General features: G+C 52.3%; 1 protein-coding gene across 1 annotated transcript; it reads left to right on the top strand.

Moving 5' to 3' along the window:
- The first annotated feature begins 893 nt into the window (after positions 1-893).
- On the top strand, positions 894-23,956 carry Pwwp3a (PWWP domain containing 3A, DNA repair factor). Its single transcript, XM_010634935.3, has 13 exons — positions 894-1,023; positions 1,722-1,807; positions 2,928-2,998; positions 5,025-5,804; positions 7,088-7,189; positions 9,615-9,685; positions 11,427-11,503; positions 12,196-12,256; positions 15,001-15,076; positions 15,372-15,422; positions 16,162-16,598; positions 18,860-18,948; positions 21,958-23,956. Exons 1-13 carry the CDS (start codon positions 967-969, stop codon positions 22,013-22,015), a joined length of 2,016 nt encoding a protein of 671 aa, XP_010633237.1. The 5' UTR covers positions 894-966; the 3' UTR covers positions 22,016-23,956.
- Positions 23,957-25,036: the final 1,080 nt, after the last annotated feature.

The following is a 25,036-nucleotide window of genomic DNA, read 5'->3' as shown; positions in this document are numbered from 1 at the left end:
TCCTCCCCTGCGGGCGCTCGGTGCTTTTCTGACCCTCATCCTATCTCTGTTCGAACCTTCGTTTCTGCGGCCCAAGCCCCCGACCTTGCGGCCCAATCCCTGTCCTTGTACCCCTCGATCCCCGCCCTTGCACCACCCCATTTCCAGCCTCTGCGCCCCAAAACTGCATCTCCGTGGCCTGAGTCCTCATCCTTGCTGCCCAAACCTCACCTCTGCGGCCTGAACCCCCACCTGCCACCGCCTCAATTCCTCCACCTCTGCCTTCCTGTCTCCTTCGAATGCCCCCCTGCTCCTTTGCACCCCTTCTTCTGCAGTTTGATGATCCCCCTCTTGCTGCTGTGAACTCCCCCTGTGCTGCTGTGAACCCCACCACACCCGCACACACCCCTTTCTATTTCTGCCCACAGTCAAGGCGGTCCGTGCTGTGAACATGGTGCGCAGTTTGCAGCTGTCCCCATCCTTTAAGGGACATGGCAGCCAAAAGCGCTGCTGTCGACCTCACTGGATTTTGTGGGCTGTGGTCACTGTGAACCCCTGCAGGAGAGGAGGGTTGTAAGCTCTGATTGTTTAAAATGCCTCCTGTACTCAGGTCAGGGGCAGGCAGGCCTTCAGCCTGGAGGTGATTTATTCAGGAGACTTTTACAAATAATCTGGATTGGAACCTCAGGGAGGAAATCAGCTTTATTTCTGAAAAAATAAATACAGGCGCTTCCCTAGCTACCAAGGCTAGGCATTTGTCAGTCTGCTTTTGGGCTTAGCGTGGGGTTGCTGAATTACACCAGTTGCACTGTAGGCTGGAGTAGAAGCCAAGCTCACCTTTGCCCTAGAGGACCCCCGTAGCACTAGAATCGCAGCAAATGTTTCCCTAAACCACCGCACACATTTTGTTGCAGGGCACATCGGCAGCAGACCTTGAAGCACTTTGTTTGTGCCAAATCATTACCACTTGCCACATGAGTCTAAATCATGACGGATGCCAAGTACGTCCTCTGCAGATGGGAAGAGCGATTATGGCCTGCAAAGGTGACAGCCATTATTGTGTAATTTTGGGAATTAGAAATGACTTTCAGGTGACAGGTAAAATCTCTATCAGGCTCTGAAATCTAGGAGTGGTTTGGGTGAAATAATTGAACCTGAGCAGTTGGCTCCCAGATCTCTTGGCACTGATTCCCATTCCCCACCTAATGGGGTTTTGATCTAGTGCTTATGAGGTTCTACTTCCGGAAGTGTCTTTTTTTTTTTTTTTTGGCCACACTAAAAAGATGGAGCTAAAATAACGGAGTCAGCTATAAAAAGGCATGTAAGGCTCTGACTCAAGGAAATTTCTGGCAGGAAGCCCCGTGATAGTAAATAACAGAGGTGTTTTGGGGATGTCTTCCAGCAATTGAGGAAATGCTGGACTGAACAGAAAAGGCTGGGTCCTGCCCTGGGATCATCTCTGGCCCCCAGTGCCTCAGTTTCCTCATCTGAATGAAGGAGGATTGGACCTGGTGTCCCTGAAATCCTGTGGTTGTTACCTTGAAAAATACTTGCTATTCGTATATTCACGATTTGCCTCTGTTTCTTTTTTGGTACCAGGGATCAAACTCGGGCCCTTGTGCTTGCGAGGCAGGTTGCAGAACAACTGGGCTAGATCCCCGGTACCCTGCCTGTTTTTTTTTTTTTGCCCATCTTTTTGTCTTAATAACAAGGATTATTATTTCTTTGTTTTGTAAAAATAGGTTTTGGACGGACCCAAGACTTCAACAAACGACAAGGGAGAAAAGGAATTCTTTCTAGATGTTCAGATACTCTCGCTAGATGAAAAGTTAAGTGTTTTGTTTTTTTAAGAAGTGTCCTTTTTTTTTTCTTTCCAGGGTTTCTGATTCTTGCCCCCCCCCATGAAGTCCTGTTTTAAAAGCTTATTAACCCTTTTTAGTTAGTATCACTTTTTTGTGATAATTGCTCGGATATCCTTATGAGACCAGAAGTGATTTCATTTTATGCTAGTTTGGAAGTTGAAGATCTAAACAGGGCTTCCTGTACAGAAAGATGGGTTCAGAATTTGACTGAATATAAATTCTATGCAGTGTTGGCTCACTTTAGGGTCCACAAAGGGACATCTTTTTTTGATAGATGAGTGTGTCTTATTTCAGGAACCTCCGTGGTGGGCCCAGTGATTTTTGGTGTTCAGGGCTTTCGCCCCAGTAAGAAACTTTCCAGCACATCGGTGGCTTTGGGGCATGTGATTCTGCCCTTGGTTACGTAGTCATGGGAAGTTGCAGGCCATCTGGAAGGATGGTGATTAGTGTGCTCAATTGGTGTGGGACTAGACTGTGACTTTGGCACATCGAGTGTCAGATCAGCCCCTTCTGAAAGAGCCGGTCCCTTGGCTGCTGCTGGCCCTCTTTCTCGCCTCCCTCTCTCTCCGTTACGAGGTTTCCCTGCACTCTCCTCCCCATCTCCAGAGTCCGCCTGGCCCCAGCTTGGCTCTCCCTGCGGCTGGGAAGGTAATTGAATACTTGAGTTTAAAAGGAAAGCGCATCCTTTTAAACTAAAACTCGCCTGCTGGGCTGTAAACAGCTTTTAGTGACATTATCGGCTACTCTGGAAACCTAACAAAGGAGTTATTTGTGCAGTTGAAAGTAGGATTTGCCTCATAAAAGTCACAATTTGAATTCATTTTTATTCTTAAGACCAGCCAACCTTTTCTGTTTAGTTTAAAAAAGGAAAAAAAAAAACCAAAAAAAAACTCAACCACCTGCATCTGGGTCTTAGCTCTAACCTCAGGCAGGCGAATTCCTAGTTGGCTGGGACTTTTGGTGTAAGTGGAAGGTTGAGAAGGAAAATGAATTTAATTCTTTTGTCATCTAAAAGAAAAACATGTTTGAAAATGTCTTTGGTGGCCTTGGCTGGTGGCGTGTAACAGTCGTTTTCTGTCTCTGCAGAATTAAGGTGAAAAGCACAGAAGTTGAGACCCTGAAGAAGTCTCAGATTGAGAACATTGCTTCACTCTTGGGTAAGAGACTGTTGTTTCCAGGGGGCCATTGGGTCTAGTGCAGTGAGGGGGTTTGCAAGAAGGTAAAGACTCAGCTCTCTAGGTAAGAAATTGTCCAGTGCACATTCCCATAGGAGGGGAAAGAAAGAAAGGAAAGTAGGAGTGAAGGAAAGGGGAAAATGCATTTGCTTTCATAAGCCTTTCCAAAATGTGCCCCTAGAACCAGTCCTCCCCTTTTTGTGTGGATGAATTATTATTATTATTATTATTATTATTATTACTATTATTATTTTTAGACAAGGCCTCACTGTGTAGTCCAGGCTGGCCTTCAGCTCATGGTGATCATTCTTCTGCCTCAACCTCTTGAATGCCGAGGTGAAGTGACAGGTGTACACCACCACGCCCAGCTTTTCCTTTTTCTTTTTTTTTTTTTTTGCAGTGCTGGGGAACTTACATGTGCCAGGCAAACACTTTATGGCTGAGCCACATCCCCAGCCCTTTTTATTTTTATCTTGAGACTGTCTTGCTGAGTTGCCCAAGTTGGCCTTGAACCTGTGATCCTTCTGCCTCAGCTTCCCAAATAGCTAGGATGAGGGATATGCACCACCATGCCCGCCCTGTAGTCCTGTTGTTGATGTAAGGTTCAAGGTCATCTCTATCCATTGTGGCTGGCTGTGCTCACAGGAAAGCGTAAGCGCCTCTGTGAGGAGGGTTTTTTCTTTTTCTCTCTGCCCATCCACAGGAGGACAGTAAGGTGACCATGTTAACCCCCACCCCCGGCTGGTCTGGTTCCTACCAGTGCTTTGAGGCTGTGTTTGACCTTCCAGAGGGGAGCAAGGACAGGTGGCCCTGCGCCCATGGTGGTAGCTGACATTGTCTGCAGCTGACTGCAGGTGTGGGCCACACTGGCAAGTGGGAACCAAGGCTCTTCTTCCTCCTCGACACTTAATTTAATAGCATCTGCCCCTTTGCACCTCCTAGCTGAGAAATGACTGTGTGAACTCTGCCAAGCCAAGGATCTGCTACACACGTGTGCACGCGCACACACACACACACACACACACACACAGCTCGGGGGTGTCAGCACCTAGTCTCAGCTTGGCAGTCCCAGAATTGTGTTTCTCCCTCAGAGTGGGAGTATCTGTTCAACTGGCCAGGAATTGCTGGTCTTGTGAAAAAAGATTGACCAGAATTCTTTCCCACGGCATTTCTAAAGCAAGATCCAGTTCCCTGTGTCCCCAGGAAAAATTGCCATTGTTCGGAGCAGGCTCCATCCCTCCCTGCCGCAGGTGGTGGACCACGTCCCTGATGGCGTCCTTGTCGTGGGTTTCAACTGTATTGGGGGGCTGGTTACTTGTGGGTGCTTTTAATATTAAACAGGGGCCAAATACTGTTTGGATTGAGGCATTATGCCCGCTGAGTTGTGATATTACATCCATCATCTTGTTCAAATAAGTAGCGCCGTGTCTGTATGTCGGAATGAATAAATAAAACTCTTGCGGCAGGGAGGATGGGCCAGAGAGTGAGGCCCAGGATGAGCTTTTCTGGCTTTGAAACGCCCTTGCAAAGAAGTGAAGAAAATGTCCCAGTCCACAATGAGTCTTTTTAATCGGCCAAGCCTCACCCCCCCACCCCGCACCCCAAGAATACGCTGCCAACGACGTCCTTTATTTAGTTGGCATTGGTTTTTATTGACCCTGATTGAATTTGAAATTGTAAGGCAGAGAGAGGATTTGCAAAACATTTGAATACATTTTGTTCACAGTAGTGTTTTGTAACTTGGAGGAATTTATCTTTTTAGCCAATCAGGTTAAGGTCAGTACATTTTTTTTTCCCCCACTTGAAAAAAAAGATCGCAGCCCTGAATGAATAGCTGTCTTGTAGCTTTGTCGCCTTTTCAGGGAAAACTAGAAATGTTAGGCCTGCCCTTCACTCACTTGGGGACATTGGCTGGCGGTGACAATTGGACGGCGGAGCTTGAGGCCAGGCTGTGGCGGTGCCCAGGTCCTTGGACGTAACCGGGCACTGTGTGTTTCTGTCACTGCAGCATCGCAGAGGGAAGTCCCCACCGCGCCCCTGAAGGAGCTGACCTACAGACGCTCACTGCGGGTGGCCCTGGATATTTTGAATGAGAGAAGCAGTTTGAGTCTGGAAAGCACCTCAAGGCAAAACAGATCTGCTCGGTGTGGAAGGGAGAACGAGCCCACCGAAGCAGCCTCCTCGCTCCGTAACACTCTCTGTTCTCCCGTCCGTGAAGATGTGTCAGCCAGTTCTGGTCGGTCCGCTTGTGAAAAACATCCTGAGCTCAAGGTGGACCACGAGAAGGGGCTGGGGAGAAGTGAAACCCCGGGGGCCCTGTCAGCGGCTTCAGCTGGAGCTGGCCCTCAGGATGGGAGCGGGTGGAGGAGCCGCACAGGTCACACCGTCACCAGGAGGAGGGGGAAGAGTGCGGCCCAGAGGTCCAGCCAGTGCCAGGAGGCACCTGCCCTTTTGGGGGTGCAGAGCGAGGAGCAGAACACAGGCCGGGCCTCGCTGCCCCAAGCCCGGGAGGATGATCCATGTGCCCGAGCCGAGGGACATGACCCCGGTTTACCATCGGGCAGCCTCACAGTCCCGGCCCCGGAGAGGGCTGAGGGGCACCTGGCGAAGAGGCTGTGTCTGAAGCCACCTGCCACACAGCTGGAGCTGGAGCTGTCCCCCAGGCTGCGGCCCCAGGGGTACATGATTCTGCGCAGTGCTGCTAGCAGCCCTTGTCCCTCAGACACCCTGGTGGAGGACTCGCAGCCCCCTCGGCTCCTGGACAGTGGCGGCAACAGTCTGGAGGAAGGTAAAGTGTTTCGTGGCGCCTGCCACCCACCTGGCAGCCCGGGAGGTGGAGCTGGGCTGTGCCAGGCCAGACTGGCAGGCAGGCGCTGGGGTATTTTTAACTAGATCTTAATGAAACCATTATCAAAATAGATCGGAAGCGGAGATTTCTCATTCCTTTGTGTTTGTCTCCACACTGAGCTATAATTACTTCAACTTCTCCCAAATATTTGTTTTTACTTTTGTTTGGGACTGGAGGCCAGAGGAGCTCAGTGCAGGCTGCTCGTGGAGCTTCTTGGGGGGAGCACGGCATCCAGCTCCAGGATTCCCCCCTTCTTTTCTTTCTTCTTTTTCTTTTTTATCTTCTTGGTATCGGGGCTCGAACTCAGGACCTTGTGCTTGTGAAGCAGGTGTGGTACCACTGAGATAAATCCCAGCCCCACACCCTTCATTCTTTTTATCCTCGCACAGCACCAGTGCCTTTCCCTGTATGAGGCAGGATGGGCAGACGGGGTGGAAAGGCCTGATGTGAGGAACTCACATACCTCGCCTTTGTCTGTCGTAACCTCATAGCGTCCCACTTATTCCTGAAATGCTAATTCAGAAATTTTTCTTTTTGGTACTGGGGATTGAACTCAGGGCCTTGAACTTGCAAAGCAGGCGGTGGAACCACTGAGCTAAATCTCCGGCCCCCGATTCAGAAATGTTAACTACTGCACAGTCCATAGGTACCTTTACCCTGTCTCCTGTAAACACTGGACAGGGATCTCGCCATTGTACTGACCTCTTGAGGCTGTATCCCTGTGCCTGTGGCAACTGCGGGAGCCGTTTGCCCTCCTCCCCGCCAGGGAAGGCAGTGGCACCTGCCCTGTTTTGTAGTTAGCTCTGGGACTCTGGGACCCACTCTGCGTGTCGCCCCTCAGTGCTTCAGGCTGTGGAGGAAAGGACCACACCAAGACAAAAAGAATTCCCATCCAGAGCTGCTGCCCCTTACGGCCTTCTCTCCTCAGGATGAGAAAGGCTGTCTCTGTCCCTGCCTCTGTCTTTCTGTGTTTATTTTTCTTGAGATGTAGTTTGTGGCTGAACCCTTGCCTTGCATGCACAGGGCCTAGAGTTTCATCCACAGCTCTCCAAAGAGAATACACGAACTGTGCTTGAACCAAGGTACCCTGTCTGAATTGTGGGTGGCATGGGATTTTTTTCCTTTTGCACTGATAAAGCTCAGGTGCCTTGCAGTGTTTTCTTGAGATGCCTCTCCTGGGGACAATGCAGCACAGTGACAGTCTACCCTCACGTTATTGGCAGACCCTCAAGCTTCTCAGGAGCGCACGGAGTTTAATTCCCACAACTCCACCCTGGATGAAGAGGAGGAAGATGAGGAACCTCCCAGAATCCTTTTCTATCACGGTAAGAGGACTAGAGCGTGGGCCTCGGGTTGGGACAGTAACATGGGGGAGAAATGCACGCCAGTTTCCCCACCCTGTTCTGCCTTCTCCCAGAGTGGTCTGTACAGTCTCATTACTCTCCTACTGAACCAAGCCCTGGTGGGGTCCCTGAATAGGGGCTGCATTTTCTGTCCTACACAAAGAGAAGAAAGGGGGTTCCCCGAGAGAGAGAGCCCAGCCCTCCCTGGCAGCTCATGGCTTCTTTCCTTGGCCTGCAGCTCTGGTCCTCCCGTCCCGGTCCTCTCCCTGTAAGAGGGATGTCACTGTATAGCAGGGCTCTGTCGCCCTCCTTTGGGTGTGGCTGCACACTGCTTCACTGCAGCCGGCCACCTTAGTGTGGCGTGGGGGTGGCTGTCTGAGCACCCCTCCCGCGAGCTGCATTACCCCAGTGCCACTAGGGCGGAAGGGCTCAGGGCTAGCAGGGCCCAGAGGGGGAGCCAGCACCAGCAGAGGGTCGGGGTAGAACCCAGTGCCTTTGTAGGTGCCCCATCTTTACCTGGGGCGACCATTCCCTCTAATTTGGGAAGAATTATAGATTCCAGGATGGTGCCGAAACAGTGCAGAGAGGTCTAGTGGGCCAGTGATCAGCTTCCCCCGCTGGTGACAGACCGCAGAGCTGCAGCTCCAGTGCACATGCGCGCGCGTGTGTGTGCGCGCACTTGCATGTGGGATGTGGGCTTGTTGTGTAGCCTTTCCTTTGTTCAAACTGCTCAGTGCTCGTCACCATTAAATGAGCAGTACTATAACTCTTTTCCTTTTTTTCCCCCACGAACTGTGAACTCAGACTTTTTTTTTGCGTTTCCACATGGTCTGATTGCCCTTTAGTGGTGACCGGTTCCCGGTTCGTTATCGGGGTGATGGGTCATCCTGCCCCCAGCCCTCCCTCGCCAGCCAGTCCCCTCCTGTCCCACGATGGTGACTGCCTCCACCCACCTGCTGTCTCCTCAGGAGGCGTTTCAGGGATTGATTCCCCGGAGTGGGTTGTGTGGACCACAGGGAAGGATCCTGTGACTTCCACTGCCACCGGCCAGGGACAGGGTGACTCGACACAGCCTACCACCTCCAGTGTTTTGCTGGCTTCTCCTGCCAAGGCCAGAACTGGTCCCTGTCTTGAATATCACCTGTCGGGCCAGCCTGTCCCCGAGCACTGACCATGGCTCACAGAAGTGGCCTGGGTCCATGCCCGGCCCTAGGGCTTAGAAAAGCCATTGCCCTCACAGGGAGGGGGACGGCCCCTACCTTGAGTCACTGCATGTCTTTCCTGTTTTGCTTCCCTTTTCCTGTGGCTTTATTTTTTTACTTCACAGACCTTTTTTGGTTTTTCACAACCAAATGTGGCAGCTTCTTCCCTCTGTGTCCCGGTCAGATTGCCTGGGCCCCATATGTCAAGGAATAGCTGTGGCTTTTTCCTGTTACTTGGCTTTTGAATTATTAGATTACTGACTTTATCTTGGGATTTTTTTTTTTTTTTTTTTTTTTTTTTTTTTTGTGGTACTGGCGAATCAAACTCGGGACCTTGCACTTAGAAGGCAGGCACGGTACCACTGAGCTACATCCCCGGCTTCCTTTCCTTTTTCTTTCTTTCTTGGTTTTTCTTTTCTTTCAGTTATTGTTGGTTTTTGTTTTGTTTTGTTTTTTTGAGAAAGGATTTCACTATATTGCCCAGGCTTGTCCTGAACTTCCAGTCTTCCTGCCTCGGTCTCCTGAGTGCTGGGATGATAGGTGTGCACCACCACACCTGGCATGCGATCTTGTGGGGGTAGAAAATTCTGTCCGTAAATAATTTTGTGATTATCTCATCATTTAAATAAATTTTCCCTCATTTTAAAACCCTTGTTTCTCGGATATGCATCTTCCAAATGAAGATCTTAGGCCTGGCTCTCATTGTTTGCTATTAGCTGATTTCTGTTTTATCCCCTCCTCTTTTATTTTATGTATTTTTTGGATCTGGGAGTCCTCATACACTGGGCAAACCGGTTCAACCACTGGGCTGTACCCCAGGCTGAACCACACTCTTAAAAAAATACTGTACAGTACTTTGAGATTTGTAGAAATTACAGATACAGGAGAGAGGGCGCCTACCGGCCGCTCCTGACCCCAGTACTGTGGTCCCTGCCAGGACACCCACACGGTGCCACACAGATTGTCGTGTGTCCTGGGGTCTCGCGCCTGGCACCAGACCCCAGTGACATGGGCTACAATCCTGCCTTGCAGGGGCTTTTGACCTCCTGAGTGAATTGGGTTTAAATTGGGTTTAAATAGTGTCAGGAGAAACTTGTTTTTTCCTCAAGCTTGCTGCTTACTGCTTACTGCTTGATAGGGATTTTACTTGTCTCTTTTCTCTTTTTTATTTTTGTTTTTCTCTTCTTTCCCTTTTTTATTTCTAGAACCACGGTCGTTTGAAGTAGGAATGCTAGTCTGGCTTAAATACCAAAAATACCCCTTCTGGCCTGCAGTGGTAAGAGCGATCTCTTCCCCTCTCTAAGCCATTGGTCCCCCATGTCCCGCATGCCCCCATTCTCTGACCCTGGTGGGTACTGTTGGGTTTTGTTGCTGCTGGAAAACTTGGTGGAGTGATAAGAAAGAAGGCCAGGGACACAATTACCTAACAGAAGGGGCTTGATCACTTTGGTGCAATTTAGTCTGAGATTCACAGGCCAAATTTGTACCAGGCGGACTTAGGGAAACTTGCTTAAAAAAAAAGTGTTATGTGCATACCTGTCATCCCAGCACTCTGGGGAGGCTGAAGCAGGAAGATTGCCAAGTTCCAGCCCAGCCTGGGCAACTTGGCCATTTGGCAAGACTTTGTCTCGGAGTAAAAAATGGCTAGGGATGTAGGTCAGTGAGGAGGCCCTGGGTTCAGTCCTTAGTACCACTAAAAGTAAAATAAAAAGTGCTTTGCTCGTGTTAAACATTGTGAGGATCAAGTTTTTTCCCTTGTTGAAGCGCATCAGTTTAGGTTTTGTGGCAGAGATCAGTGCTTTACATAGAGGAGGAGGTGTTTGCAGGTGAGCGGAAATTCACCTGGGGGTTGATGAACCCAGGAGAGGCCAAACTCAGGTTCTGAGCTCTTGTACACCTGGGTGTGGCATGTTGCTAATTTCTTTCTTTCTTTTTTTTTGTTACTGGGGATCGAAATCGGGACCTTGTGTTTGTGAGGCAGGTGGCGGAACCACTGAGCTAAATCCCTGGCCCTGTTGCTAATTATTTCTGGGGGCCAAAGGTGCTCTCTGGGCCCTTCTTTTCTCCTTCGTGTTTTACCCCCATGTCGTCTTCTGGCACAGGCAGGGTTCTGATTGTTTTAGGTTCAGCTGTTCAGGGTTTTTTTTTTTTTTTTTTAAATTAAATTAAATTTAATTTAATTTTTTACAGTTCTGGGGAGGGGTGAACCAGGACCTTGCACAGGTCCACCAAGCACTCACCCCTGTGCTGCACCCCCGGACCTGGCTGTTGATAATTTTTTAATCAAGAAGCGATGACATTTCTATCCAGAAGGTTTTTGTTCTGCAGTCAGCCGGAGTTGCTTTTGCTGTGTTAATGTCCCTGACTGGATCCACTCCACCAAGGTGTCCCCACGCACAGCTGCTTGTGATGACAGAAGAGGCAGGGCTCAGTCTGTTCCTTCCATGCAGATGAGTGGGGACCTTCAGGCACCCCTTGGCCTGGCTGGAGGGAGTCAGCGTGCAGGTCCCCTCCTGGCCGCCCTGGCACACATCCTGCTCTCTGCACCTTTTTAGTGCACCCTTTTTTCCCTCCACTTCCGGAGTCCCTGCTGGGCTGGCAGCTCACTTGTGTGACTGGGTCCTGGGTTCAAGAGCCCCTGGACCATGCCGTTGTGCTGCTGGAGAGCCAGCTGATGCTGGTGCTGAGAGGTGGCCAGTTCAGTATATGCCAGGTCTTTTATTAAGCGCTAAACGCAGAGCTGGGGATGGTGGTGCACACCTGTCATCCCAGCAGGCAGGAGGCTGAGGCAGGCAGGTTGGTGTGAGTTCAAGGCCAGCCTGGGGCAGTGAGGTCCTCTCCCAACACCCCTCCCCCCAGAAAAACCTAAACAGAAATCCCGGATTCTGCTTGGATGTTGATACTGCATAGAGTAAGCCAGGTCCCCAGCGCTTTGTGCAGTGGTCCTGTCTGGTCACATCCCTCCACCCATGGCCCCACACGTTCGTGACGCCGTGTTTTCTGGGACTCACCGCCAGGTGAAAAGCGTGAAGCGGCGGGAGAAGAAAGCAAGCGTGCTCTTCATCGAGAAGGACATGAACCCCAAAGGGCGCGGGTAAAGCTCTGCTCTTGTTTTCTGTGAAGAGGGGACGAGGTAGGGCCGGGGATTTGGCTCAGTGGTTCCGCTGCTTGCCTCGCAAGTACAAGGGCCCGAGTTTGATCCTCGGTACCAAAAAAAAAAAAAAGGGGGGGGATAAAGTAGAAGGGTTGGGAGCCCAGCAGGTGGGAAGGATCTTGGGGTCGGCCCCTCATCAGGCAAAAGAGATGGCCCATTACTCCAGTTTCCCAAAGTCCATTTGCTGGTGCTGAAAGGTGGGCCAAGCAGGTGCTGCAGATTCCCCCCTTAGTAAAGCTTGGTGCTGGAGCCATTGACCTGAGCCAAGGGCTCCCACTGGGTCCCCCCTGTGCAAGCTGAGGCAACACCTTCAGCAGGACACCATGTGGAGCTGGCCTCCACCAGCCCTCGGTGCTTCCTGCCTCTGATGGACACTGGGGTGTGGATGAGGGACTGGGGCCCCTGCCACCCCTCTCCAGAGTCCCCTCATATTTAGCTGAAGTCAGTGTACCCTGTTAGCTCCAGGTCTGGCTCCACAGGGTTCCTTGGGCAGCTAAAAAATGGTCACCTCCTTCTGGGGCTGGTGCCTGTCCAGGCCACACAACCCTGTGCTTTTTGTACTGAATAAAGAGAAGCTCGGAGGCCCTGAGATGAAACCCCTTGAGCTAACTGTTACCTCTCTGCTCCGCCAGCATTACTGTGTCACTCAGAAGACTGAAGCACTTTGACTGTAAGGAGAAGCAGGCACTGCTGGTAGGTGGACTTTGTGTGCTTGCTCCCATAATCCTGTTACCTTGAGCCTGATCAGGCTCAGGATTGGTCACAGCCACCCTGGGAAGTCACCGGCCCCATCTCTCCATTTTAAAGCGGGCAAATGGGCCTGGGCAGGCTGAGGTGAGGAGCCCAGATAAAGAGCTGTTTTCTCCCTTGGACTGATGGATGGGGTGCTTGGGCTAAGAGCCCCGGAACCTGGGGCCCTGTGCCTGAGGCTCTAAGTGTGGAGCATGAGGCTGGCCTTGCACTGTCACATGCAGAGGGCTAATGGGCTACTTGTGTACCTCCCACAGTGTGGTCGGCTGGTCATTACACACTTTGTGTCTTTGTCAGCCAGGTGTGGTGGACACACTTGTGCACCCTGGGTACTCAGGCGAAGACAGGAAGATTGAGAAATCAAGGCCCCCTGGGCAATGGAGCAAGACCCTGTGTCAAAAAAACACAAAAGGTTGGGGAGGTAGAACCCCTAGATTTAATCCCTAGTCACAGGGCGGGGGTATTCTCAGGAAAAAACCAGACAGTGGATGGGGAGCTGTGGGGTCTCTGTGATGCCATCTCCCCTGGGCACGGGGATCTTCGATTCTCAGCAGTCAGGCACTCAGCTTTCCTGAGCTTTTTTTGTTTTTTTTTTTTTTCTTTCTTTTTTGGTACCAGGGATCGAACTCGGGACCTTCCGCTTGCAAGGCAGGCAGCGGATCCATTGAGCTAAATCCCCGGCCCTAGCTTTCCTGCGCTTTTGAGTTCAGGGACACAGGCCTGTGTATCTCTTGCTGGCCTGGGACCCTTTGCAGCTGGCCGGCTGTTGCTCTGAGGAGTTGAGATTCCAGAGGGAGCCTGGGTGTTGGGTGTGTCCTGGGAAGCTGGGGGCTCTTTGTGTTGACCATGTGGGCTTCTCCCCGCCGCCCGGCCTTTTGCTAGGGATGGAACCCAAGGTCTTGTGCGTACTGAGCACATGCTCACCACTGAGCTACTCAGCTCCCCATTTCTTTTCTTTTTTTCTTTTTTTTCTTTCTTTTTGTTTTTTATTTTATGACTAAGTGGCCCATGCTTTGTGGATCTTGCACTCCTCCCTCAGCCGCTCAGAGTGCTGGGATCTCAGGCGTGTACCACCACACCTCACTGCGACCCCCCCCCATGTCTAATTCTTGTTTTCCTTTTTTTGTTTTTTTGGTACCAGGGTCGAACCCTTGTGCTTGTGATGCAGGCAGCGCAGCCACTGAGCTAAATCCCCAGCCCTTCCTCTGTCCACTTCACTTCTCTGAGCCATCAGTAGCTTACCTGTCCTGGATGTGCTGAGCCTGATCCCAGTCTGTCCTGCCTGTTCAGCTTGCTTCTTGCAAGTTGGAACCCGTAGCCCACTGTTAGGCACCCAGGACTGCATTGGCCAGGTCCTGATGTTGGCAGAAGGTGGGCACCCGTGGCTTCTGTGCCCTCTAGTTTCAGGTCCATGCACAGCGAGAGGCTGAGTGAGGGTCTTGTCTCACCTGAGCCCCTTCCACCCATCTGGGAGGTGTTCATTCTGTTCTCGGGGCCAAAGCAGGGAGAGGCATGGGCGCCAGGGAGAGCAATGTCTCCCTGCCTTGGAGGTCCGTGTGCCTTAAACACACAAAGGGTGTCGTCATTTACCACCAGAAACCCAGGTGATGAGAAAACCAGGCATTGTCCTTAAGGACCCTGACATAATGGAGGCGTCCGGTGGCCAGCATCTTGTGTTTATTTTTTCTCTGTGATGCTGGGGATTGAACCTGGGGGTCCAGTACCACTGAGCTATGTCTCCAGCCCCTTCCCCGTATTTTAATGTAGCGTCTCACTAAATTGCTGAGGCTGAGCTCAGAAGTGCGATCCTCCTGCTGAGGGCCTGGGATGACAGGCATGTGCTGCTGCACCTGGTTAGCGTCCCTTTCTCCGAGAAAAACAGTTTCTGCCCCACTGTGCAGTTGGGTGGCCAGTGATGCTGGCAAGGATGCCCTTAAGCCCTTGGGTCTGGCATGTCACTCCGTGGCAGAGCGCTCACCTAGCCCACGTGATGTCCTGGGCTTCGGCCCTGGTGTCCCCAGTTTTTTTTCTGTTGCCCAAAATATTGAAGTGGTTGGAATCGAGGCCTCTGAGGGGTGGTTTCAGGGAGGCTGTTGTGAGGTTGGTGCTGGGCACTGCCCACTGTGTGATGGGACCAGCTCTGACACTGGCTGGTTGCCGTCCCTGTTCCCATGTGTGTCCCTGGGTATGTAGCTGCCCAGTCTGGTCTGTGACACCAGTAGTGTTCCCTTCTTGCCACCATCAAGGCTGTGGTCACAGGCAGGTCATGGTGCTCAGTGTTCTGCCCTGAGGGTCTCTTGTGATGCCGCCTGATTCTCTGGAACCAACTCACAGCTGCCAAAGGAGGATGGAGTCCATGGGTATCGTCCTCCCAAGGATAGCGTGTCCCACGGTGACCCTGCCATTTCCCAAGCAGTGCGCAGCTGCTACGTGGACACGTAACTCTGTCACATGGGTGTTGTGACTTCCGTGTCCATCTGACAGCAGCACTAGCTACCCTGGAGTGTTTATTAACCGACCGCTCCTGAGGCTGGCTTAAGCGACGAGGTCACTGGTGGCCGTGGTCAGGCAGCTTGTGGGCCATACCCAGCCCCTCAGAGGATGGGGGACCCCAAGGCTCGGGGTATCTGAGGGCTGCCCAAGGCCACCTCGGCCCCCACCAATGCTCTGCCATCTGGGTCTTGCAGGACAAAGCCAAAGAGGACTTCGACCAGGCCATTGGCTGCTGCATCTCCCTCATCACTGACTACCGGGTGCGGCTAGGTATGTGGGGTGCCCTGGTGGTCAGAACGACCCTCAGAGGGCAGGGCTGAGGGGCAGCGGCACTGAGCCCCAAACCCCAGGGCCATCCTGCTGTTCTAGCTGGGGCCGTAATCATCCTCTCCCAAAACAAGACGAAGCAGAATAACGTAGAGTCAGAGGGTGAGGGGTTTCTGCCTGTCCTGACTGCTGTGCACGGACGTGGGATCAGGAAAGGGACCACCCGGGTCAGGTGCTGGCCCCGGGGTCTGAAGGCCTCTCTGCCCTCTTGCTCTCTCCCCACCCCCACCCCCCGCAGGTTGCGGCTCTTTCGCTGGCTCCTTCCTGGAATATTTTGCTGCCGACATCAGTAAGTCTGCATCGCGCCTCTGAAAGTGGCATCTGCTTCTCAGCCCCGAGAAGCCATGGTCCTCTGTGTCTCAGACTCCGGGAGGCTTTGTCAGAACCAAGTAACCTGGTGTGACCCTGACCACGAGGTTCCCCTCCGGACACAGTAGGCTGCCCTTGCCTGCCCGGGACCTGTCGTCTGCCCTCCTGCCCCTCGTCCACAAGCCTGGTCCGCATTCTCCCTGTGGTGCGTGGCTGTAGGGCTCAGGTAGTTAAGGAACGTTACCCGAATACTAGAATGTCTGACCAGTGCTTTTCATAGACAATTTGTTGTTTTTAATCTCTTTTTTGTTTTTTTGAGACAAGGTCTTGCTTTGTAATTTCTTTGATTACGTTAAACATTGTTAAAGGGCAGGGTTAGAAGAGATAGATCAGGGACCCTTTCAGTGGAAAGGTCTTCGTTTGTTTTGGCTTTGGCTTTGGAGACAAGGTCTTAGTATGTAGTCCAGACTGGCCTTGAACTCTCAATCCTCCTGCCTCGGGCTCCTGAGTAGCTGGGATCACAGGCATGTGCCAGCAGACTTGACTTAGGAGAGGTCTTTAGGAAGCTGACAGTCGAGCTTCAGCAGCTCCTAGGGTCCTGGAACGCGCTCCCTGTCCCACATTCTGGTGCTCAACCTGGCTTCTTTTCCATGAGTGCGACCCACACTGGGCCACAGAGGAGAGGTGGCCGAGACCCACACTGAGCTCTTCCCCTCTAGGTTACCCTGTCCGGAAATCCATCCAGCAAGACGCCGAGGGGACCAGGTTCCCCCAGCTGAGCAGCGGGGACCCCGAGGAGCCTGAGGGCAGCAGCCCCCTGGGGTGGAGGCGGCCCTGCAGGAAAGTGCTGCCTGATCGCTCGCGGGCTGCCCGGGACCGCGCCAACCAGAAGCTGGTGGAATACATCGTGAAGGCCCGAGGCACCGAGAGCCACCTTCATGCCATCCTGAAGAGTGGCAAGCCGTCTCGGTGGCTGAAGATGTTCCTGAGCTCGGGCCAGTACGTGACATGCATGGAGACATACCTGGAGGATGAGGAGCAGCTGGACCACGTGGTGAAGTACCTGCAGGGCGTCTACCAGGACATGGACGGCGAGAAGCTGGTGCGGGCCAGCGGCGACCGCATCCGCTTCATCCTGGATGTGTTGCTTCCCGAGGTGAGTGGCGGGGCCTGTGCCTGCGCCTCAGTCCCCCTGCCACACTGTGGGGCAGGGGACGGGACCCATGAGTCTCAGCCTCACCGTCAATGCTGGGGTCAAACACGTGGCAGGCTCTGCCTTCGCTCGTGTGGTTGCAGATAGTTGATGCTGAGAAGTCACTCGGGAAAGGGAGTTCCCGCTGGGCACAGTGGCACATGATTGTGATCCCAACTGCTTGGAGGCCGAGGCAGGAGGATCACAAGTTTGAGCCCAGCCTGGGCTGCTTAGCAAGATCCTGTCTCCAAAATAAATAAAATAATAAAGAGGTAAAAATAATACAAAGGGCTGGGCATGGAGCGGAGTTACAGAGCTCAGCGGTAGAGGGGTTCAGTCCCCAGGATCACCATAAAATAAAGTTCTCATCCTGCTGTGACCTTGAGCATGGTCCTGACCATGAGCCAGGCTCAGGGCTCTGTGAGGAAAGAGTCCGGAGGGGTGGGCATGCTTCCCTGCAGAGAACACCATCAAAGTCATCTGACCTTGGAGTTGATGGAATTGTTAAGTAGATTCAAAAATACCAGTGAACTCTGCCCGTTGTCCCTGCACTATTTTTTTTGAGGGGGGATAACCCCTCCAGCTGTTTTTACCCTTCAGTGTTTCAGTGTGTGTCTCCCAAAACTGGACACTGGGCAGTGGTTTTGGACATTCATGGCTGTCATGCCCCGGAGCTCCTGGCCTGGAGCAGTGAAAGACAGGGACGCTGGCTGCTCAACACCCTGCAGTGCTTGGGGCGCCCACCCCAGAGAATGACTTTCCCACAGTTCCTAGTGTCAGGGTGGGGCGGCACCTGCTCTAAACTATAAGGATTCTTTTTTTTTGAGATAGTGTCTTGCTGTGTATCCCAGGCTGGCTTTGAATTTGAAGTTCTGCCTCTGCCTCCCATGTGCTGGGGATTACAAGTATGCGCCACCACACGGGCTCTGTATGGATTTGTTTTTAGTCTTTTGAGACAGGATCGCTCTATATAGTTCAGACTGGCCTTGAACTCATTATGTAGCCCAGGCTTACCTTGAAGCCATAGCAAGACGCCTGCCTCAGCCTCCTGAGGGCTGGGATTACAGGCGTGCGCTACCACACCTGCTTCTATAAGGTTCCTTTTATTTTTCTTTTATTTTTTGGGTACCAGAGATCAAACTCAGCACCTTGCACTTGCAAGGCAGGTGGTGGTGCCTCTGAGCTAAATCCTGGCCCTTCCATAAGGATTCTTTAAGAACTGTTTCCCATAGCCGGGCGTGGTGTGGCGCACGCCTGTAGTCCCATCACTTGGGAGGCTGAGGCAGGAGGGTCACTGTGAGTCTGAGACCAGCCTGGGCTACACAGTGAGTTCCAGGTCAATCTCAACTATGTAGTGAGACCCTGTCTCAAACCACACCCCCAAGAAAAATCTGTTTCCCATAACAAATACTGCTGTATCACCTATGACAATTAATGTTGATTCATCAATATCAGACATTTATCATATATGGAAATTTTTTTCCCATATTGGGGATTAAACCTAAGAAATGCTGAGCCACACCCCCCTACCTTTTTTTCCCCCCTTTTAGTTTTTTGTTGATACAAGGTTCTGCAAAGTCATCCAGGCTGGGCTAAGTTTGAGATCCTCCTGTCCCAACTTCTCAGAAGGCTGGGATTATAGGTGTGCACTGCCACACTTAGCTGCTCTTTATTGTGTCTTCTAGTTTGTGTGTGTGTGTGTAAGCGTATTTTGCTTTTTTTTTTGGTATAGGGTTCAAACTCAGGACCTTGCCCTTGAAGGCAAGCACGGTGCTGCCAAGCTAAATCCCTGGCCCTCTTTTGTTTAATTTTTAAAAAAATTATTATTATCATTATTATTATTATTATTTTATTTTATTTTTTTGGTACCAGGGATCAAACTCAGGTCCTTGTGCTTGGGAGGCAGTTGGGGGAACCATTGAGCTAAATCCCTAGCCCTTGTTTATTTTTAACGGTAAACTCTCATTTTCAAAAATGCCCTTGTGAGTTTGAGCCTCGTCTTTTACTCCCTGCTGTTAACAACCTGGGTTCGTCTCCAGTCTGAAGAAGGTGTTACTGATTGGACAAGGGAATCTCATGAGAGGCAGCTATGTCCTGCATCATGGTGTGCATGACTTGTGGCCACGGCCTGCTGCATGTGAAGTGGCTGGGGCTGTGGCAGGCTCCACACAGACTCTTCAGCCAGTGCTCGCTGCCCCAGTCCAGCACTGTGTGTCCTCTTGCAGGCCATCATCTGCGCCATCTCTGCTGTGGACGCAGTGGACTACAAGACGGCTGAGGAGAAGTACCTAAAGGGACCATCGCTCGGCTACCGGTAGGCTGGGCCTTTCCCCTCGGGTCGCTGGTGTTCGTGGTGACAGAAGATCATGTCTTCCAGCGGGAGTTGGCAGCAGCCGGGGTCTTGGAGCTGGTCTGTGGCAGGCAACCTGGACCTAAGCCAGGCCCCTCCGCAGCTTCCCCGGAACAGACCACCCTGGCCCCATGTCCTCCAGACCAGGCAACCTGGTCGCGTGCTTGGCCGTATCCCTGACTGCATCTCCCTAATCTCCTGTGAGGGGTGGGCATGCTCTGGGTTTTCTTCCCTGCTGCGCCAGCCTCGTGGCTGGTGGAGAAAATAGCGAAATTAAGAAGCAGCCTTTGGCTCCAGGCAGGAGAATGAAGGCTGTGATCAAGATGTTTCCCCACATCGAGCCGCCCAGATCTCTGGCCCCCAGTCCCTAATCCGCCTCTGGGCATGCTGCCAGGCCTTGCTGGGAGCAGGCGGGGCTGCAGGGCAGTGACAGGCACACGATGGATCAGGAGTCACAGGGCAGGGTCCCTAACCAGGGCTCACCACCCGGGCTGCGTGCCCAGCCCCCCTGCTGTCCCTGGGGGCTGATGTGTACTTTGTAGTGCCCTAGGGAGTCCGGTGTCCTTCCTGGCAGGGTGGCAGTGCCAACACGTCTCTTGGGCTCATGTGTCTGAAGGCACTGCAAAACTGCCCAGGAGAGATTAAATTTGGCTTTATTTGCAGAAGGTTCAACCCAGCTGAATGACTAGAACTATAGAAGGGCCACCAGGCCTGATGTCACATATCTGTGATCCAGCTTTCTGGGTGTCTGAGGCAGGAAAATCCCAGCCTGGGCAACCTATTACTTAGTGAGATCCTGTCTCAAAAGGTAAAAAGGAGCCGGGCGTGGTGGTGCACGCCTGTCATCCCAGCACTCTTGAGGCTGAGGCAGGAGGATCGCTGTGAGTTTGAGACCAGCCTGGGCTACATAGTGAGGTCTAGGTGGGTGAGAACCTGTCTCAAAAAAAAAAAAAAAAAATGTAAAAAGGAGCTGAGGATGTAGTCAGTGCAAAAGGCCCTGGGTTCAGTCCCCAGTACAATGCCACCCCACCCCTCACAACTGGAAGGGTCTTTGGAACTAGACTTGATGTTTTTTAGCATGGTCTGCAGCGTGTGCTGCCCTGACTCACTTAACGTGTGAATGAAAAGTGGTGGTCACGGGAGGGTGCGTGTGCTCCCGGCTTCCCTCTGGTTGGTGACCCATGCTGCCTGGGAGAAGTGCAACAGGGATGTTCAGGGCCTCTGCTCAGCTTGATGAGGCTGGGAGCTCACAGAAAGTGGTCCCAGTGGCAGCCACTTGTCACCTGGGTCTTCGCCTGCCACCATCACAGCATCTGTGACACTCTTCATGTCCTTTTTTTTTTACTCCCCTGAGGTCCGTCCTGACTCAGCGTTATGTTATAGGGTGGCTTTTTTTTTTTTTTTTTTTTTTTTTTTCCGTGGGGTGGTGTTATACATTTCTTTTGGTGAGGCAGGCAGTGGCACCACTGAGTTAAATCCCCAGCCCTGTAGGTGGTTTCTTTCCAGATGGCTCACTAATCCAGAGTATTCCAGGTTCTTCTTGACTTGAACAAAGAATTAGACCAGATAAGCCAGTAACAATGTCAAAAAGTTTATTTGAAAAGTAAATGGGTATGGGAGAAACCAGCTCTGCAGAGTGAACTTGGGCCGAATAAAGAGAGAGAGAAAGGGTAAAAGCAAAAATTAAAGTATACATTCAGAGGCGGCATGGGGTACTAGGCAGAGGCACGCTTCATCAGGGCTTTCCATAATGGCTGCTTTTTTTGGGGGGGTTACCGGGGATTGAACTCTGGTCCTTGCGTTTGCCAGGCAGGCCACCGAACCGCTGAGCTAAATCCCCAGCCCGATGGCCGCTTTTTTATGCCGTCCACATGCCCACATCTCACAGAAGCTCGCGAGAAGTTCTACATAAGGGACCCTCGCGTTGCCCTGGGATCTTGTAATTGACAGGTTCCGCCAGCTTTGGCATGCCCTGTCTCCTGTGTCAGGCTGCAGGAGATCCGGGCAGCCAGCTCCTCCTGAGAGTCTGTCCGCGAACAGCACATGTGCATTCCCCGGCAGCCTCTGTCTTTTCTTGTCCCTCACCCTATGGCCATGTGTTCTGCAAAGGCCAGTTCGAAAACCACCCTGTCTTTCTCCCTATCCTGGGGCCATCCTGGATCTTGGGAGAGGTGGCTGTTAAGCAGTTGTCACTTGATGAGAGCCCTCAGTGGACACAGTGGTCACTGATAGGGGAGCTCCGTGCCAGACATACCTCTTCTCGCAGCTACTTGGTTGGAAGGCTGAGGCGAGAGGATCTCAAGTTCAAGGCCAGCATAGGAAGAGATTGGCAAGGAAAAAATTAAAATTTCATATACTTTTTTTGTTGGATGAAAAATTGTTGGGTTATGCTGTAGCTTAGTGACAGCGTTTGCCTAGCATGCATGAGGACCAGGGTTCCACTCCCAGGAACCACACACACACACACACACACACACACACACACACACACACACACACCCTAAAATGTACACCTTTTTTGAGATCACCTTTTTTGAGATCTGGCCTTGCTGTGTTGTCTATGCTAGCCTCACTGCATAACTCAGGCTAGCTTCAAACTTGCAATCTTTCTGCCTCCGTTCCCGAGGGCTAGGGTTACAGATGTGTAAGTACTGTGCCCACAACCAGAACCATCTTTTTTATTTATTTGGTACCAGGAATCAAACTCAGGACCTTGCACTTGCCAGGCAGGCATGGCACCACCGAGTTACATCCCTTGCCTCAGAACTATCTTTCTTGTCTATCTTTTCATTTTTTAGTTTTTTGGACAGGTTTCACTATGTAGCCCAGGCTGGCCTTAAAATTTCAGTGATCCTCTTGCCTCAGCCTCTCAAGTGCCAGGATTACAGGTGTGTGCCACCATGCCTGGCTGTCATCCTCTTTACAAACTCCATGATTAATCACTTGTGATGTATGAATTTCTGTTTTCTGCAGGGAAAAACAAATATTCGATAATCAGGTCCTGGAGGAACGGAGTCGGCGCCACCGGTGATGCACACACACCCACACACCCGAGCTGAGGCACACGGCCCAGGAGTGGCTGGCACGGCGACACCCCCTCCTGTGTGAGGGCTGCTCTAGGACACAGGGACCCCGGGGTCTGTTAGGTGCCTATGGCCCCAACCCTTGCAATCACAGCCTGAGGAGGTTTCATCAGAGCCAGCGAAAGCCAGTCCCTGTGTTGGTGTTTTCCAGAATATACATATCCTGAGATTGTTTAAAGAGGATGAATCTGTTTATTGTATGCCATCCCATCCATTGTGACTGTATAGTTTGATATGAATTGCACACATATTTTATGTCATACATCACATCCAGTATTAAATGGGAGTTTTTAGAAAGCGTCTGATGTGGCTGGGTCACGGGTGGCTGCGGAGCATTCATGTGTCTTTTGGTGTGGTTTGTCATGGTCCCCTGTGTGATCCCCCGGCCCACTTCTGGGGTCTACTGTGCCACCCGTGCTGTCTCTGTGACTGCAGCACCAAAGGCCAGCGCTGCTGGGACGTCATGTGCAGGGGAGGGCAGGAGACTGAGCCTGAAGCTGGACGCCAAGGTTGCCCTAGGCCCCCTGCCCCCTGGCTATGGTGTCACTGCACGGCCAGCGTCTTTGTATGCTACCTGGACAGCTACTGTGGGATCCCAGAGTGGCCTCCTCCACACTGTGTCATAACAGGAGCTGTGGACCAGACGGTGTAGTGTGAGAAAAACCTGTTGGTCCTGGCCATGGCCCCTGCAGCAGTGAGGCTTTTCTAGCCACAGCATGGGGAGAAGGACTTGGGTTCAGGGCAGCCCCACTGCCACGTGGTCCACGGGCTCTGGAACAGTCAGGGCCACGGCTCCATGAAGTATCCTGGCCGATGCTCCTGGCTCCTCTGTGTGAAGTCAGTGTGGCCAAGGGAGATTTCAGATTATGGTGGAGACAAAGGCCATCTGCCCCTGCCAGATGTGGTTATTGTCCCTCTGCTGAGTTGTGTCTGTCCCCTCTGGAGATGGCTTTGTGAGGTTGGGACCTCTTCCCCAATGCCCCCCTCACTCTGTGCCAGGGGTGCGGAGGAAACGGCTAGAGATAGCAGTGTGGTCCCTGTCTGTTCCTTAAGAGAGTGTGTTGTGCCCGGGCCGCCCATCCCCGCTACCGGGGGTATGGAATAGGGTGGCTCTGTGTCCCAGCCTCCCGGCCTGAGGATGCTCCACTGGCCCATTTCATGGCAGTCGATTTTGCTGGGATCTCCAAGGGGAGATGGAGACTGAATTGAGAACGCAAGGCTGGCCCGGCTGAGCTGTTCTGCCTCCAGCCACCTGCAGGGTCCACCTCCCGGGCAGGGGCTCGGGGGAGCATCGTAAGCCCGTGCTGGTCACTTTGCTCCGTCCTCCCTGAGGAGGGGCTGCCTCCCTCTCACCCTCCTTCCTGGGAAAGCTTGCCCCGTTGGCCGCAGGGACCTGGACCTGGGTTTCCTGTCTGTGCTGCTCAGTAGCCAGTGCCTCATCCAAACACCCATGACGTCCTGGCAGGCAAGGTCCTGTGAAAAGTCTCTGTGGGTGATTGCTGCTGTCGCAAAGTCTGTGTGTTTGTTTTGTTTTTTTAGCACTAAGGATTGGTTCCATGGCTTTGCTTCACGCTGAGCTGCATCCCCAGCCCTTTATTTTTATTTTTTGGTACCAAGGATCAAACTCGCGTCCTTGAGCTTGCGTGGCAGTCCCCAGAACCACTGAGCTAAATCCCCAGCCCCAGCTCTTTATTTTTTATTTTGAAACAGTCTTGCTGAGTTGCTCACGCCAGGCTCAAACTTGATCCTCCTGCCTCAGCCTTCTATAGTGTTAGATTTACCTGTGTACGCCATGGCACCCAGATGTGTCATGAAGTATTTCTATACCTCCATCTCTGGGGCCTCCCTATGTCCTGAGGATCGGATTGTCTAGCCCTTACAACTTGAATTAAATGGCTTTTAGAAGACTTGACTTTTCTGAACAAAACTGATTTTGTTCCTGGGGAGGGGTGGGAATCGGGGCTGAGATTAGAGACCAGGCCTGCTGTGCCCTGATACTGAGTGGGCTGGGAGGCAGGTGGGTCTCTGGACAGACTTGGGGGCTGCATGAACGTTGCCAAGAAAGCACCCATCTGTCAGGGGAATGGGATCCAGGCCAGTGGGGTGGGGCCAGAGAGCACCTCCGTCCCTCTCCGCATCTTCCGTGGGGCAACCCTGCTTCACCGGTGCATTTTCCTCAAGATACAGTGGGTGTTTAGATCCCAAAATGTCCCTTGGCCACAAGGTGCCAGGTCAGGAAAGTTCTAGAAGCTTGTTTTGAGGACCAGCTGTGGCTCCCCAGGGTGACTTGACTGCTTCCGAGGCGCCAAGAGGCCGAACCCAACCCATCCGTATCCGCTTGGGGTACAGTGTGTTGACCCATCCTCCCATACAGCTGCCTCCTGCTTGAGGGTGTTGAACACACACAGGCCGGTGATCCGGTTTTTCTCAAAAGACCTGTTTTCCCCAATGCCTGGGTCCCCTGCTCAGCGCTGTGCACATTGGGCCCAGGGCGCCCTCTGGGCCTCATCCCGGGAACTACAGGTGCGGGACCGAGTCTCTGGCCTCCAGCCCACTCCATGCCAAAAGCTCCCGGGGGGTGATGGCCAAGTGTGTCCCCAGACTCCACCAGTACACCCTGGAGTGCAGCTGTCTACAACAATCAGGAGCCTGGCTGCTTTCCCTTCTTCTGGGGTGGAGGTGGCTGGTATTTCCCAGTCCCTCTCCCAGCCCTGGTGCCATCTCCCTATCTTCTCCTGATGCCCTTTCAGGGAACCTGGGAGCTGCCCCCCTTGCAGCTGACCCCCGGTGTTACTCGTTCCAGATCTGGAAGAGAAGGGATGAGATTTCCCAGAATTAAATGTCCTGGCATTCGGGCAGCGCCAGAAGTCCACACCTCAAGGACATATTCAATGTCCAATGATGCTCCCCTCAGGATTCACCTCTGCTCGGGACCCTGCCTGCTGCACCATGCCAGACTTCCCTTTCCC

Source organism: Fukomys damarensis, unplaced genomic scaffold, assembly GCF_012274545.1.
Source record: "Fukomys damarensis isolate Sample0158 unplaced genomic scaffold, DMR_v1.0_HiC HiC_scaffold_37, whole genome shotgun sequence".
Lineage (NCBI taxonomy): Eukaryota > Metazoa > Chordata > Mammalia > Rodentia > Bathyergidae > Fukomys > Fukomys damarensis.
Note: the sequence above shows the minus strand (reverse complement) of the source record. Positions and strands in the feature narration are given on the sequence as shown.

Bases quoted from the DNA above. Each gene is read 5' to 3' on its own strand.
- Pwwp3a (XM_010634935.3), top strand. From the start codon at position 967: ATGACGGATGCCAAGTACGTCCTCTGCAGATGGGAAGAGCGATTATGG. The intron at 5,805-7,087 runs GTAAAGTGTTTC...CGTTATTGGCAG, and splicing joins CGGCAACAGTCTGGAGGAAG to ACCCTCAAGCTTCTCAGGAG. The intron at 18,949-21,957 runs GTAGGCTGGGCC...TGTTTTCTGCAG, and splicing joins GGACCATCGCTCGGCTACCG to GGAAAAACAAATATTCGATA.